The sequence below is a fragment of the Gallus gallus genome, chromosome 20, assembly GCF_016699485.2.
Source record: "Gallus gallus isolate bGalGal1 chromosome 20, bGalGal1.mat.broiler.GRCg7b, whole genome shotgun sequence".
Taxonomy (NCBI): domain Eukaryota; kingdom Metazoa; phylum Chordata; class Aves; order Galliformes; family Phasianidae; genus Gallus; species Gallus gallus.
In genome coordinates this window covers 10675633-10691670 of record NC_052551.1, presented here as the reverse complement: position 1 = coordinate 10691670, position 16038 = coordinate 10675633, and the positions used below count along the sequence as shown (strand labels likewise).

Here is a 16038-nt window from a genome sequence, read left to right as displayed (position 1 = left end):
GTGATGGCTGCAGCATGTGCCCTGGCCATGCACTAGTCCAGGCAGCCTGCAAATGCTTCTGTCTGCAGGCAGCCTGCAAATGCTTCTCCCCAGAACTGTGGGGAGGAAGGAGAACAGGAGCTGAGAGCTGATCTCCATGCACCAGGGGCTCCAGCAAAGCTGTTCTAGGCGTTGTAGCTCGAGCTGCTCTGCGGCACGGCACGGCTGTACCAAGCTACAGTGCTTGAGAAAGAGCTGCATTTCACAAGTGCTCAATGCAGGGATGTTGCCTCTGGCAACCAGAGCACTTCTCTGGATCCAGCACAAGATCTGCCCGCATCAGCCCCTGTGGACTTCCTGTGCCATGTCCTGCTGCTTCCAGAAAGGGAAATGAAAGCAGCCTAAAGCTTCTTCCATCACTCTCATTAGTGGTGGTGGGGGAGTGGCAGGGGCTGTGGGGCTCTGCAGGCAGCTGAAGGTGGGGGACCCTTGGGCAGCCCCCAGGAGTGGGGCAGCTCAGGTTTTCTGTTCTCAGAGCACAGCAGGGAGCCATAACGGTGCCCCACAAATCCAGTGGGTGCTGCGGGGGGCGGCTGCCTGCTCCTTGCAGCCATTCCCCGGCCACATGGGAGCAGGCGGCGGGTAAGCAGGAAGCACAGGGCTGCGGGGAGGCCCCTCAGGCTGCGGCCGTGGCTCTGCATCCTGCCTCACCCGTGGTTCCCCTTTGGCGCGGGTATAAAGGCAGGGCAGGCAGGGAGCGCTGAGCAGCAGCCGGGATGGCAGCACGGAGCCTGGCGGTGTTTGGAGTGGTGCTGGATGTGTTCCTGGTGCTCACTGCAGCCACCAACCCCGGCTTCGTGGTCAGGATCACCCAGGCGGGCCTGGACTATGGTGGGTTTGGCTCCTGATCTCCCTCCTCTCTTGCAGGTACTGGTGGCCGCGGTGCAGAGCCGGGTGCTGCCATTGCCCCCATGCATCCGTCTGCCCACACTGCTGTTCCCCCTGCAGTCCAGTGGGCTGCACACAGCTGCTGTGGGGGGCACCAGGTCAAGGAGGCGTGGGGCTGGTGGGGCTGGTGGGGCTGGGGGTCCAGCTCAGGGGCACACATCCGGGCAGCCCTGAGCCCCAGGAGCGAGCTGCATGGGAGGAGGTGGGGAGGTGTCAGGAGCATGGTGACAGAGATGGATGGGCCCCGTGCTGGGTTTATTGAGGCAGGCAGGGCCTCAGCCCCGGCAGAGAGCTGTTATGGGTTGAAATGCTCTGCACGCACAGCTCACTGACCCTGCAGGTCCACCAGCTGCATGGAAACGGATGTGACCCTCTGCTCATATGGGTGCAGAGATATGGCACCCACCCCACTGTACTGTCTGGGTAGCACCATCCCCAGGACTTGCACAGATTCTGGGCAATACCCACACTTGCAGGGCTCTGTGCTGCAGCCAACGCCTGCTCCAGTCACACAGTGCAGAGCAGCTGGGCCATTCCCTGGTTGTTCCTTTTAAGCCTTTCATTGTGCTCCTGGGGCATGCTCCCAGCTCCTTGGGATAGCACATGGCAGTGACACTGTCTCCCACAGCCCACCAGCATGGGATTACCGTCCTGCAGAAGGAGCTGGCCCAGCTGAAGCTGCCGGACATCTCAGGTGACTTTCCAGTCCGGCACCTGGGGAAGGTGCACTATGAGATCTCCAGGTGAGCCCTCACGTAGCAACACAGGGCTGGAGGGGCTGCAGAGGACACAGGTTCTCCCATGCCACCCCCAGCACAGTGCAGGCAGAGATGCTCTGATTTGCACCCTGGGAGGCAGCACTGTGGGTGAGGGCAATTGAAGCCCAAGCAGTGACCTCTGGCAAATGCTGGGGCACAAGAAAGGACTGCGATCCCAAAGGCTTTGCTTTGCTCATGGGCAGGGAGGGAGTGGGGATGCGGCCAGCACGGTGCCCACACTGCTCCCTCCCAGCCGTACATCCCACTCAGGTGCCTTTACTTCTCTTATCCTTTTACAATTCCTTTCAGTTTGAACCTGCGCAGTTTCCAGCTGCCGTACTCACGGATCTCCCTGGTCCCCAACGTGGGGCTGCACGTCGCCATCTCCAACGCCTTCGCCGAGGTGGATGGGAACTGGCGGGTGAAATTTCACTTCATGTGGGTGCCCTTCCCCTGGCTGAGGCCCTTCGCTCTGCCTTTCCCTCTCTGGATCTGGGCAGGTTTCTCCCTTCTCCTTTGCCTTTGTGTTTTGGGCAGCTCTCGCTTGGTTACCTCCAGATCTGCTGATTCCCACAGCTGTGCTACAACTGCGTTAATCCCAATGCCTGTGAGCCCTGGGGAGCCCTGCAGGTGCCTCTCCCCACACTGGGGCATGCAGGTGGGAAAGCTGCTATGGGGCGAGAATCACAAGCCAGATGGATGGTGGGGAGCTGAGCTGGGCTCTCCTCCTTCTCTGCTGTTCCGCCTGCTTGCTTTCAGTTCTTTCAGTTTGAAGGCTGCCTTGCCTAGCTTATATTCCCATGCAAGTTGGCTTCCCTGGATTTAAAAGCCTCCCCAGTCCTCTCTGGATGCTCACTATGAGGCAGAGCTGGAGGCAGGCTGTCCCCCGTTGTCCTCTCTCCCCTGCAGCCGGGACCACGGATCCTTCGACCTGGAGGTGAAGAATGTCTACATCAAGATCGACCTGAAGCTGGGCAACGACGCCTCGGGGAAGCCCACCGTGAGCACTTCTGCCTGCAGCACCCGCATCTCCAGTGTCCACGTCCACTTCTCGGGCAAGTTTGGGTACGTAGCATCACTGCAAAGGACCGGAGACCCCACGTTAGCTCAGTGGAAAGGGGGAGGTGGCTGTCAGGTGGGCACCAGCTGTCCCTCACACACCGCTGCTGGCAGTGTGCTTCCTTCCTATTCTGCACATTGCAACTGCATGTGCTCAAATCTGCTTTGAGTTTGCCCTGCCGTGGCTGCACATTTAAGGGTGAAGCTTCCAGGCAGTCACAAGACTCGTTTACACGTTCTTTACAAGCAGATTTGGTAGCAAATGTAAACCCCGAGGCAATGTTTAACTCCAGATTGCTGTGGGGGTGACATTCCCATACATCCCACAGCCCCAGGGTCCCTTTCCTGCCCAAACCCTGTGGCTGCACCCTCTGACCCCGCTCCTCTCTGCAGGTGGCTGTACAACCTCTTCTATAGCGCCGTCGAGTCCAGGTTCAGGAAAATCTTGGAGGGCAAGGTACGTGAGAGCTGCAGGCTTCCTGCTCAGCTTCAGCCCTCGCTTGTAGCAGATGCTACGAGGGCTCAGGTCACACACACGGATTTAACCAGAGCCAGAGCATGCTGCAGAGTTGGTGGAAGCAGGTTTTGAGGGGCGGGCACGTGCCAACCATGGTCCCTGCAGCATCGTGTGGCTCGGGCTGGATTCTAAACCTGCAGCGTTTGCCAAAGCCCGGTATAATCGGCTGCTAATTAACAAAGACTTTTCTTTCCGTGTGGTCAGTTAATTAGATCTTACGCCTCAGCCAAACTCAGTGTAGCAGAGGAAACCTGCTCAGAGCTGCCCCTTCGTTGGCCTGCACTCATTCATGTGTCTGGGAGCAATGGGGTAGAAATTCTCATCTCTGCATTTCAGCCGCTTGTCATCTCGTTTAAACGGGGGGGCACCAGGGAAGCCCCGGTACCTCCAGCCCCATACAAAAGCCTGTATGCAGGAGACTTGCAACAAAACATGGAAACAAGCTGTTAGCAATAATTGCTACAAGGCTCGCTGGCACGAGCTGTAGCCTCCCTGGCCATGAACCTTGCTTGGGAAGGAGGCAGCTGCAGAGCTGACAAATCCCACCCTACTGCAGGTCGGGCTCTGGCCCCGGCACTTGGCTCCAGCTGATGCCATGTGGGGCTCTCTGGGAGCACCCAGAGCTGTGGCAGCAGATGGGCTGGCAGCGGGCGCTGTGGGGCTGTGCAGGAGGGCTCTCATGCTGCAGTGCCTCCTGGAAGGAGCAGCTCAGGAAGCTGTCCTTGCAGCACGGCTGAGTCCTTTTGCCAAACATATGGTTCTTGGGGGCTTCCTCTGCATGTGAGGTGGGGTGAAGGAGAGGGCTGGGAGCACTGCATGGGCCTGCACAGCCTTGTCTCTGTCTGGCCCAGCCCTGGCAGCCTGTTCTGCAGAGCTGGGCAGTGCTCCCATGCCATCCCATGCCATCCCATCTATCCCATTCTATTCTATTCTATTCACCCTGCTGCTAGCTGGGCGCCCACTTGGGGATGTCCACTTGGACAGATGCTGGCCTGATCCTGCACAGGGGTTCCCTTGCCATTACGACACTGGAAGAGCCTGTGCAGATGATCCTGGCCATCTACAGGACCACTCCCAGCAGTAAATTCCTGGCCCAGCGATCAGCGTGCATTTAAGTACCCCACTAATGCTGAGGCTTTGCCTGCAGATGGCAGCTGCAGAGGGCTTTGCTCTCCTCCCCTGACAGCACGGAGCTGCCCCACACGGGGGCAGATGAACTCTTGTAGTTTCTTCTGCCCAATCGTCTTTGCTCAGCACAATGCACTCCTGCAGGGACTATAGGACTGCAGGAAGTCAGAAGGCACAACTGAAATTCCTTCAAAGGGCCTTGATGCAGCTCAGCTGGGTGGGAATCCTGCTCTAGGCAGATGGTTATAGGTGTAAACCTTGCCTGCATCTCCAACAATTAGTGGAATAGAAGAAAACATTGCTACGTGCTCATTTATTTCAGCCAGTTTTACAAAGAACACACAGCACTGGACAGCCAAGCAGGGTGTGAGCCTGAGGCTCCCACTCCAGCAGAGCCACACTGCTGAGCTCTGCTGCCTTTGTCTCCCCAGGTTTGTGACAGCGTGGTCAGCTCTGTCAACGGCGATCTGCAGCGTTACCTCCAGACCTTGCCAGGTACCGCACTGCTCCACATGCAGCTCAGGGAGTGCTCCCTTCCAGCATTTCCCGGCCTCTGTGAGGGGACCCAGGCAGCGTCTCCAGGCCAGGAGTTTGTTTGCATGGCTGGAAATGAGGAGGGAAATGTCCCTTTTATTTCTAAACAGAAGCAAACGTGTGCGAAACCCCTGCCTCTCTGCTGCTCCGGAAAGCCAGGGCACGGCACTGCGCGGATGTCAGCGGAGGCAAGCTGCTCCCGGCTCTGCTGTGCCGTCTGCCTTTCACTCATCCCTCTGCCCCATGTCTTGCAGTCACGGCCAAGATAGATGCCAAGGCTGGGATTGATTACTCCTTGGTGGCACCACCAGCGGCCACTGCGCAGACCCTGGATGTAGACCTGAAGGTGAGAGCCTGCCCTGGGCACCCTCTGTCTGCCTCCTGATGCCATAGCAGGAGGCAGGTGGGATGCTGGGGTCAGCTGTCTCCCACAAATGCCCCCCAGCTCCTGCCTCACCCTCTTTCTCTTTCCAGGGTGAATTCTTCTCCCTGGCACACCGTGGTGCTGTTCCCTTCCAACCGCCAGCGCTGGCCCTTCCTCCTGACCACGACCGCATGGTTTACTTTGGGGCCTCCAGCTACTTCTTCAACACTGCTGGCTTCGCCTACCATGCAGCCGGGGCACTGGTCTTCGAGATCACAGACTCCATGGTGAGGAGGGCAGGCGGGATGGGGCTGGCTGGCTTCAAGGGCTCCTCTGCATCTCCTCTGTGCTTCCCTGCGGAGCTGCATGCAGGCACAGTGCAGGGGCTGAGATGTGCTCGGTGCACACACAATATGTACACATGAAGTACAAGCATGAGGGGCTGATCATGCCCCAGCCCTGTGCTGCATTGCCCAGCAGTGACCATCCTCCTCCCACAGATCCCGAAGGGTGTCGAATTCCATTTGAACACCTCCACCTTTGCAGCCTTCATTCCCCAGGTGAGCCCCAGCGCTGCCCCCCAGCTTCTACCCAACACTGGCTTTGCATAAGTTGCCCCCCAAGAGCACAGCCCTGGGTTCCCCACAGGCTGGTGGCACGGAAAGGAGCTGCAGGAGGCTCTGTGCTCCTGTGGATGTGCCATGGTTCCTTCCCTCCCTCTGCTCCCTTGCAGCTGGACAAGATGTACCCCAACATGCTGATGAAGCTCAGGCTGTCTGCTCCCTCTGCCCCATTCCTGAGCATCACACCAGGCGGGATCTCACTCCAGCCCGTTGCGGACATCCAGGCTTATGCCATCCTTCCCAACACCAGCCTGGCCCCTCTATTCCTCCTCAGTTTGGTGAGTTGGGACCTGGGCTGTGTGGGGATGCCCTTCAAGATCACAAATGCCAGTTTTCACACTGGGTGCACACAGGTCTCTGCATTTTGGCTGGTCTGAACAATTCCCCCTATGCCTGCTTTGGGGTGAAGCTAGTGGGCACTGAGCTCTACCTCCCTCCCCAGACAGGCAACGTGTCCGCCACCATTGATGTGAAATCTGGCCACATCGTAGGGAAACTGAGCGTGGGCAGGTGAGCTGGGAGCAGGACAGCTCCAGGGGGATTCACTGCTGAGTGGTGGCCGGGGGCAGTGAGTTGGGGATGTGCTGGGGATGGGACACCTCCTTCCCTGGGACAGCCTGCACTGCACCACTTCTCTCTGAGCAGGATGAAGCTCTCTCTGAAGCATTCAGATGTTGGCACTTTCCAGGTAAGCTGTTCCTGACCATGACCAGAGCCCCCAGCATGGAGGTGACAGCCTGTTGGGGGCTGTGGAGGTGGCTCATCCCTGCCTCCACACCAACACGGGACCTGGGGGTGTACTTCTATATCAGCCTGGGAGCAGGAGCAGAGTCACCGCTGCCTCATTCATTTCCCACCCCACCAGTGTGGCACAAAGCTGTGGGTCTCCAATGGAGCCCATCCTGGCATCTCCTTCATTTTCCTCCTCCTAATTGTCCTCCAGGGTCTGGCCACTTGCTAAAGCTCTTTTCCTTTCCTCTCTCCTCGCAACTCCAGGTACGAATGCTGCAGTCAATAATGAATGTATATGCCTCCAGTATCCTGCTCCCACGTGTTAATGGTAATAACCTGCAGGGAGGAATGGGGCTATGGGAACAGTCACCATCCAGGTCACTCTGCCTGAGCAGGTGCAGCTTGGTAATTAAATCCCTGTTGCCAGGCCTGCTCAGTGGGTAGAACCTGTAGAGAGGAGGATGCAGCAAAGTGCCCAGTGTGTCTGGGGCTGGCAGAGGCAGGCTGTGGGTAGCTGAGTGCAGAAGCCTCTTTCCACGCCGTGACATGCATTCAGAAGTGAACACAATGGAAAAAATGAGCTTGACACAGATCCTAATGCTTTCCAGACCCTCTCCCCCACTGACTGCTTTTCGTTACTGCTGAACAAATCGGCCCAGAGCGGGGCTGGTGGCTGCCATGGGTCTGGAGAGGGGCGGCACATCACAACATGCAGCCCCAGACCTCTGTGTAGCCTGGAGGAACCCCTCTGCCTATCCACAGCACTGGGGGGGGGGGGGGGGGGGGGGGGGGGGGGGGGGAGGGAAGGGCTGGGGGAAGCCCTTCTTTTGCACAGCCCCATGCTCCCCGCTCTGGTCCCAACGTAGCCATGTCTGTTGTCTTTTCCAGAGAGGTTAGCTGAAGGTTTCCCACTGCCGCTGCCGGACCGAATACAGCTCTCCAATATCCTTGTGCAGTTTCACCAGGTGAGTAGTGGGGGGCCCTGGAAAAAGCCCATCCTGGGAGCAGAAGGAATCTGGCGCCTTGAGGGGCCTGGGGAGGTCCCTGAGGAGCACCACGGACTGGATGCTGGATGCTGCTGGCGGGGTGCGGCTGTGAAACATCTTCAGAGCCCTTCCGAAGCTAAAATTAGCCACGGAAGATGGCAGCAACACAAAGCGGGCGGGTGATGAGGAGCGGGGCTGAAAACAGCTGCAAGGATGCCTCACCAACCCCCTCCCCTCTCTTTTTCCCAGAATTTCCTGCTGCTCGGAGCAGATGTGCACTACACGCCCCGGGAGCGCAGATAAAGCTGACGAAAGGGGCTCTCACCACGAGGACGGCCCCTCGGCCTGCCCCGCGCTGTCCTTCCCGGGGGACCCTGTTCCCGTCCCCCACCTTGGTTCCCAGCCCCAGCCTCAGCTGCTCCCCCCGCCATCCCTGCCGCTGAGACAGAAAACAAGCGGCCCTGCCAAGCCTGACTCATTGCCGGCCCAGCACAAACCGCAGACGCGCGGGCGGGGGACAAGGCCAAACCCCCCGGCCCAGGCTGGGCTGAAGGGTCCATCACCGCCGGGGAGGGGCTGTACCCCCCCAGGGCCCTTTCCCATCCGGTCCCAGAGAGCCACAGCCGCATGGAGGCTGCTGGGGCTGATGAGGCCTGGACCAGGACTAGCGGCTGCCCCTTCTCTTTCCCCCTACGCTTCGCCTTCACTGAGCGGTGCTGCCCTCGGCCAGGGGGGTCCCAGCGCCCAGGGGAGACCCCGCTCGGAGCCCCCACATAAACACATCAAGGTGAAACCAGCAAGCAGTGTGACCGAGGTGTTTGTTTTTCGCTGCCTTCCAGCACGTTCCCCGAGGGAAGGGAGGTGGCCGGGAGCGCCTTTGGGGGATATTTTTATCCCCCTCGTCGTGTCAAAACACAGCGGAAAAAAAATCATCTTTTCCTTTTTATTTCATTTTTTCCCGTCGCGTGGCTGCCCGCAGGGACCCGGCTCCGCCCGGCGGAACGGCATTGGCGCGGAACGCGAGGGCGGGGCTGTGTGTTGGGGGGGGGGACCGTTTGGGCGGTGCACTGCGAGGCCACTCCCGGGAAGCGCCCCTCTCTGGGCTGTGTCGCCATGGCAACGCGGCCTGCTCCCGCGGCCTAGCGCGGCCTCCCCGCCGGGCTCGGCCATGCGGGCATGGGCGCGCACGCTGCGGGCGGCCGGGCCCTTCCGCTGGGCCGCTGCCCGTCCCGTGGCAGTCCGAGCAGCGCACCGTGGGCAGAGCGAGAGGCCTCAGGGACGCAGGGCCGAGCTGCCCTCGGGACCGGACCTGAGGCACTTCCTAAGGGGGGCCGCCGCGCCGCCGCCCGCCGGGGAGCCAGAGCCGGAGCCGGGCTCTACCTCCGGTCTCGGGAAAGGTCGGTGTGCCACTGTACCGCCCCGGCGCACGGCCCAGCCGAGCCTAGCCCAGCCACGAGTGCTGCTGGAGCTCACGGTGCCAGCAGGCAAAGCAGAACGAGGCTGTGGGGGTTTGGTCTCAGAGTGGTTCTCGTAGTATGAGAAGCCCATCCCGGCGGCCTCCTCCTCCCTACTGTGTTTGCCTGGGGTCTCTCCCTGCAGCCCTGGTTGCCGGCAGGGCTGTGCCCAGCTCCAGGCTGCAGTGCCCAGAGGAGAGGGGGCTTTCATTGCCCGCAGTGCCGTGTGGCAGTACTCTCATTGCTTCTTTGCAAGCTGTAGTCCAGGCCTGTAGTATTGCAGTGATATGCTTTGAGGCACTCAGGTTTCCCAGTGCCACTAAGAGCCTGTCTGTATGTTTGGCTTGCTCTTTCTCCCCATCAGGGAATGTACTTTTTATGCAGCTTTCCTGAATCTCTTCTGTTGTGGAACCGGTGCTTCCTTCCTATGGAAAAAGTCATAGAAACAGCTTGTAGATCAGAGAGATTCATAGCAGTGTTGTATCACTCCTATCTCTGTCTTTGTTGCAGTGTACCTGGAGACCTATGGCTGCCAGATGAATGTCAATGACACGGAGATTGCTTGGGCTATCCTGCAGAAGAGCGGCTACACCAGGACAAAGGAAGCAGATGAGGTGAGGCACCTTAGCAGCTGTGTGTAAGGAAGGCCTGAGAGGGCTTCACCCTGCTGTCAGGTCCCAGGGTTTTTTGTGCATTACAGTCACACAGGGCAGTGGGATTTTTGCAGTCTAAATTCTGTGCAGGAGAGGAAGCTACTTAACAAGCATGCTAAAAAGCTACGCGTTGTTTTTACTCCTTTAACTGCTGGGTTCTCTCCGTTGGAGAGTGGATTGGGCACAGCAGGGTGCTCCTGACTCATCTTGGGTTTACTTCTGCCGCTCAGATGAAGGCTTTGCTGAGTTTTCTTGTGACTTTGTTCTTTGAAATCCACTGAGCATTTAGGCAGATCTTTTTCTTTGAGTTAAGTGATTTTTATAGTGTGCCTCTTCAGGTTATATGTGTAGGGCATTAGTAGTTACCATTTGGCTTTTACGAATTCTTCCTTTTATGTGATCTTCAATCTAGGCGGATGTGATTCTACTTGTGACCTGTTCTGTTAGGTAAGGAAACTTTTGTCACTGCTATTTTTTGGTAGCTTTTAAGGAATTACAATTTGAAAAGCAAGGCAAGAAATGAGCTACGTGATGAAAACAGCACACAGATGTGAAACAGCACATGATTTGTTTAGAGTAGAGCTAGCTGATGTTACAATATGTAGCATGAATTGTGTAATAGATTACAATGTAGTGAGGAAAAACTCTTTGGTGGTGTGTACTATGTATATACTTCATGAGTAGTTAGAGATCCACACACATTTGTGCTTGTATGATTTTTTTATTTTGGTCTCCTATTGAAGTGACTGTAGTACAGGAGTATAGCATCTGTCCTGTTGGGAAATGCATTTAGGGTTGATTTGGGATATGAATATATAGGGAACTTTGTTTTTCTCTGTGCATTGTTACCTGCAGCGTAGCTCCTATAAGTCATACTTTTTCTCTGTGTGATCTGAGTTGTCAGTCCCCGAGGTGTTTCTACACTGTAGATGCTCTCAAGCAGCTCTGGGTTGGAGAACTGTTAAAGTGCAGTAATGGGAATAACCCCTGATTTTCTGGCTTCCCAGGGACAAGGCTGAGCAGACTATCTGGAACCGCCTGCAGCACCTCAAGGCTCTGAAGGCCCGGCGGCACCAGGCGTGCTTGCCTCTCCGCATTGGGATTCTAGGTATGAGGTGGGATGTGCAGAAGCAGGGAGTGTAGGCTGTTGTGCCACATCCCATCTTGCTGCATTTCCTCTTCCTTCTGATAGAGTCAAGCCTTTTCTGCTGGGAGAGAGCGGCTAGGGAAAGGGTGCAGAGTACTCACTGAGGGTGGACGCTTCCTCACGAGAATCCTTTTCCTTTGGTGGCAGGATGCATGGCTGAGAGGCTTAAGGAGGAGATTCTGCATAGGGAGAAGCTGGTCGATATTGTGGCAGGTCCGGATGCATATCGGGACCTTCCCCGGCTGCTGGCCATGGCTGAATCTGGGCAGCAAGCTGCTAATGTCCTGTTATCACTAGATGAGACTTATGCAGATATTCTGCCTGTCCAGACTAGCGCAGGTGGCAAAACAGCATTTGTGTAAGTACCTTTTTTTCTGTGTGTATTTCTGTCATTCTAATTTGGAAATGTTGCTGTGCTGAGCAGTCATGTCACTGACAGCAGCTACCCAAGAGAGGCAATGCCTGGCTGCACTCACTCCCCCAGCCCAGAGGCACCAGCCTACCAGACTGTGTTTGCTGTCTTTTTGCTGTCTGGAGAGACTGACCCACGCTGTGGCTGGCTGCAGGCTTCTCTTGCTGTCCTCTGAGAATGCTGCTTGTCTAAGCATGGTGCTGCAGCAAGTGATTTCTGTCCCACTGGTGTCTGTGCCTTTCAAGTCTGTACCTTCTGTTATCTTCTTGCTTCTGCTGTGTCCTGTCTTCTAATCCTCCATGCATTGTAATTTTTGTTGGTTTTATTTCCGTTTGTTCAGGTTTGATAATAAGATTCCCAAATAATGAAGTCAGATTCTGCTAGGTGTGACCTTAGTGCACAGAGGAATAGTTTTCACACTCTGCAGGTGCAGAGTGCAGAAGAATCCTGCCTCAATGCCAGATTGCAGTGCAAGTCTGTGTCTGATCAGTTGCTTTCCGGGTTAGTTGTTTGGAAATGTGCATGGAAAATTATGAGGTGTTAGCTAGGGGCAAGCAGAAGCCAGCTCTAATTGGAATGATGTGTAAGAGAAAGCTGCAATGCTATGTTCAGAGTTGGTGCTGTGTGTGCTGCAGACAAGTGAGTTGGTTGAAGGTAGCAGTGCTGGAACAGGTCAAAGCAGGGCAGGATTGAATGTGGATGATTCTTCCAGAGCAAGCATGGTGTGACCTGTGCTTCACCTCTCGGCAGATCCATCATGCGGGGCTGTGACAACATGTGTAGCTATTGCATTGTGCCCTTCACCCGTGGCCGTGAAAGGAGCCGCCCCATTGCGTCCATCCTGCAGGAAGTGAAGATGCTCTCAGATCAGGTAGGGCAGAGCCTGCTTCCACCTGTCCCAAATGATGTGCAGGTTCTCAGTGAATGCATGCTCAGTGATAGCTTTGACCGATGATACAGCCTTCATCTCTGGAGATGAGATTGCTGTGAGGTTCCACCAGTTGCTATTTCATTCCCCTTGTAATGCTCTGAAACAGACAGGGAAGAGAAGGTTCCCCTCGGGGACTTCTTGAAGTAAGAGTGGAGCCAAGGCTGCCAGTGCAGCTTAGCCATCCCATTTGGATCATAATTTTTTCTTCCCTCTCTGTTTATCTTTATAGGGAGTGAAAGAAGTGACCCTTTTGGGTCAGAATGTCAACAGCTTCCGAGACATGTCTGAGGTGCAGTTTCAGTCAGCTGCTGCCCCAGTCCTCAGTCGTGGCTTTAGCACTGTCTACAAAACTAAACCAGGAGGCTTGCGTTTTGCACACCTTCTAGACCAGGTCTCTAGAATTGATCCAGAAATGAGGATTCGTTTCACTTCTCCACACCCCAAGGATTTCCCTGATGAGGCAAGTATGAAATAAACACCTGGACCTCCATCTTACAGGCAGACAGCTGTGAAATGTTAGATGTGGGTTGTGCTTCCTTCCCAGAGGTAACAAAGAATCACAGGATAGGAGCTTAGGAAGGGGAACATGTATGCTAAGGCTGGCAATTTTTCAATCTGCTTTTATCTCGGGAAGACTTTCCTTTAGCATTCTGGCTGAGCTGAGCTGTCTGTGATATTGTGTCCTGAATGTGCCTGCATACACCTCACAGGTCCTGCAGCTTATCCAGGAGCGACACAACATCTGCAAACAACTTCACCTCCCAGCCCAGAGTGGGAGCACTCGAGTCCTGGAAGCCATGCGACGGGGGTGAGCGATGGCTATGGGGAGCCCTATGCCCTGCTGCCTGATTTATGGTGCTGGTTTCTTCTCACCAATGTCAGAGTTTCTGATCAACAAATCCTTGTGTTGTTAGATACACAAGAGAAGCATACTTAGAGCTTGTACAGCATGTGCGCAACACCATTCCAGGTAGGGACTCCCTTTAGCTTGACCTGAGCTCAGTACAGCTGTATCTTACTGTTCTTTCTTGAATGAAATGTTCCTGTCTTCCTTGAGTGAAGTGCAAATCTGCATCTCTGTGACAGGAGTGAGTTTAAGCAGTGATTTCATTGCTGGTTTCTGTGGGGAGACGGAAGAAGATCATCAGCAGACTGTGTCCTTGCTGAGGGAAGTCCGCTACAGCATAGGCTTCCTCTTTGCTTATAGCATGAGACAGGTGAGTGCAAGATCTAATGGAAAAGTGTCTTTTCTCTGGCCATCTCCTCTTAACTCCTTAAGTGTTATTTCTCACAGTGAGACAGTAGCAAAATCTGTTGAAAGTAATACCTAAAAGCATGGTATCTTGGTGCTGCGAGAGCCATCTTTGTGCCAGAAAGGCTTCCAGCTCTCCTGTGCAAGCATCAGGGTTGATTACTGATTGGGCAGCCTGGTTTTGCAGGTGTCCTAGAGTGACTGCAACAAAGCAGCCATGTTGGCATTGGCCTGGCTGCAGGTCCATCCTTCTTTGCTGATGAGAAGTTGTGCTGATGTAGCTGGACTTGAGCCCAGCTATAAAGACATTTTGTCAATCATGTCTGGAGAGAACTGATATATTTTCAGAAGGTATTTCAAGGAGAAAAGTTGACAGTTGACAAGTTTTTATTGTAATGCTCCCCAGAGTTTAAGCTGTTGATGGGAAAAGAGGACAGAAGGTTGGGAAACGTAAGGAAAAAAGGATTATGGATCATCTTTCAGCACAGTGGGAGTAGAGGTGCTAGAATCCATTGCCTGTCCTTGTGAACAGCCAGGTAATGCACATATCTCTCATAGGAGCTGCAGTACTTCTTCCTCACACAGCCACAAATACTCTTATGTCAAAAATTCTACCAAAAAGATGTCCCAGAAAGAATAAGAGGAAATCAAGGAAGAGCCACACTGTCTGGTGGCTGAAGGGCCATGCTTGCTTCTGTTGTTTACAGAAAACCCGGGCGTATCACCGGCTGCAGGATGATGTGCCTGCAGATGTAAAACAGAGGCGACTGGAGGAGCTCATCACTGTCTTTCGAGAGGAGGCTGCAAGGGCAAATGAGGCAATGGTGGGCCAGTCCCAGCTGGTGCTGGTGGAGGGGGTGAGTGTGCTTGTAAGAGCTGCCTTTCTGCCCTCACGTTGTCCGAGAGGCTCTTAGGCTGTACACTGCAGTCATCACCTCTACCTTCACTTCTTGCCTTTCCCCACACAATCCTGATACTTTGAGGTCCCCTCCAACCTTGTACATTCTATGGTACTCCAAGACCACACGTTCAGCTTGATTTTTCCACAGCACTCAGCTGAGCACAAAGTGGTGCCTAGTAAAGTTGCAGTCCCTCTTGTTTTGGGCTTTAGTGACTTTGCTTCTTAAAAACCTTGGTCTGAATATTGGGAAACCCTCTATAGTTGGGATGTTGTACAGCAGTCTGTGAAGAGGTAACTGGATGAGGCTGGAGTGATTTTTTTTTATGGCTTGGTAGCAAGGCACAAACAACAGGTTGGATGTTTCATACATTTGTGGAGGTGAGGCTGCTTTCTGAAGGACTGGTGGTCCTGGAAAGGAATGGGATAGGTTAGAGATATGTCTCTGACCAAACATGGAATGAGTGTAGGCTTTCAAACATTGCCTTCAGCGTGTGTCTCTCAACAGCAGCTCTGTCCATAGGGCTTTGTTATGCGTCATGCTTAATCGTGTGGAATTTGGATTTTTGTACTGACATTGGTGCTCAATTCTTGATGAAATAAAGCCAAGGAATGAGTCGAAGCTATTGCCATGCCAGTAATGTTTCCTGTTCTCCTTCCAGCCCAGCAAGCGCTCTGCCTCTGAGTTGTGTGGGAGGAATGATGGCAACATCAAGGTGATCTTCCCTGATGCCGACACAGAGGATGCTGGGGGCTGCAAGGCTCTGGTCAGAGCCCAGCCTGGGGACTATGTTTTGGTGAAGGTGACCTGCCTGTAATTCTTGTTTCCTTAGGCTCTTTCTTTTTTTTTCTGCACAGTGCTGTTTCCTACAGCAGCTATTGCCAGGAGAGCCTAAAATTAGAATGGATCCTCCTCAGCCTTTTTGTTCCTGAGGAATGTTATGCTATTTCTTTCAGGTAACCTCTGCCAGCTCTCAGACCTTGAAGGGAGTTCTGCTCTGTCGTACGACCCTCTCCCGCTCTGCAGCTTGTCATTGAGGTATCCCTGCTGCCAGTGGGCAGCGGGCAGAAGTAGCTCATTTTCTCTAGGAAGAAGTGAGGAAATTTCCTCAAGTGGAGATGGGGCAGAAACAGGATCTATTTATTTTTTTTCTGTATTTGGGTCTCTCTCCCATTTGGCAACAGTATGCCCCTTCTATATGTGTGCAAGTTTATGAAATGGGATGGAAGCTATGCATTTGTGTGCCAAACCCCAGTACTGTGTGATTTGGTGCTTTCACTTGCTGTCAGGCCTGGCTCACCTTTGCAGTGCTGCAGGTTTGTCTTCTGATCATGTCCTCTAATGCAGCCCAGCCCTGAGAACTTTGTCTGCAGAGCAGGTCGTTGCTTCTAACCCAGCTGAATATAGGAGCTGCAAAGACTGATAGCACCTGGAAAACAGAACTCCAGTAACTTCCAGAGAACCACGGGAGAACTGCCAAAGGATACAGATTACTTCAAGAACAGGATAAGATTGTGATGAATTCTTTCCAAATAATGATAACCTCCTCAATTGCAAAATACTTGGGAAATAAGACCCTGCACTGTGCCTACATGATGGAATGTAGCACCAAATTATGAAATATAAAATGCTTGTTAATGAACGAGTGGTGCTTAATGTGTT

At 54.3% G+C, this 16038-nt stretch overlaps 2 protein-coding genes across 6 annotated transcripts; both read left to right on the top strand.

Annotated features, from left to right (window-relative positions):
• Positions 1-745: 745 nt before the first annotated feature.
• Positions 746-8428, top strand: LBP (lipopolysaccharide binding protein). Of its 2 annotated transcripts, none has more exons than XM_004947186.5 (15): positions 746-870; positions 1556-1670; positions 1995-2123; positions 2595-2750; positions 3138-3201; positions 4821-4884; positions 5178-5269; positions 5398-5574; positions 5788-5847; positions 6021-6188; positions 6353-6420; positions 6556-6598; positions 6907-6970; positions 7531-7607; positions 7878-8428. In XM_004947186.5, the coding sequence occupies exons 1-15, from the start codon at positions 756-758 to the stop codon at positions 7929-7931; spliced, it is 1446 nt and encodes a 481-aa protein (XP_004947243.3). In that variant the 5' UTR covers positions 746-755; the 3' UTR covers positions 7932-8428. The 2 variants fall into 2 exon arrangements, with proteins under 2 accessions (XP_004947243.3, XP_417465.5); XM_417465.8 differs by having other exon boundaries at positions 5034-5269.
• Positions 8429-8762: 334 nt separating this feature from the next.
• Positions 8763-16018, top strand: CDK5RAP1 (CDK5 regulatory subunit associated protein 1). Of its 4 annotated transcripts, none has more exons than XM_417464.8 (13): positions 8763-9025; positions 9593-9696; positions 10148-10182; positions 10743-10843; positions 11030-11240; positions 12045-12165; positions 12455-12685; positions 12936-13033; positions 13140-13195; positions 13312-13442; positions 14185-14334; positions 15038-15178; positions 15333-16018. In XM_417464.8, the coding sequence occupies exons 1-13, from the start codon at positions 8797-8799 to the stop codon at positions 15411-15413; spliced, it is 1689 nt and encodes a 562-aa protein (XP_417464.4). In that variant the 5' UTR covers positions 8763-8796; the 3' UTR covers positions 15414-16018. The 4 variants fall into 4 exon arrangements, with proteins under 4 accessions (XP_417464.4, XP_046759012.1, XP_015152077.2 ...); XM_046903056.1 differs by having other exon boundaries at positions 15038-15189; positions 15333-15351; XM_015296591.4 differs by lacking the exon at positions 14185-14334.
• The last annotated feature ends 20 nt before the right edge of the window (positions 16019-16038 follow it).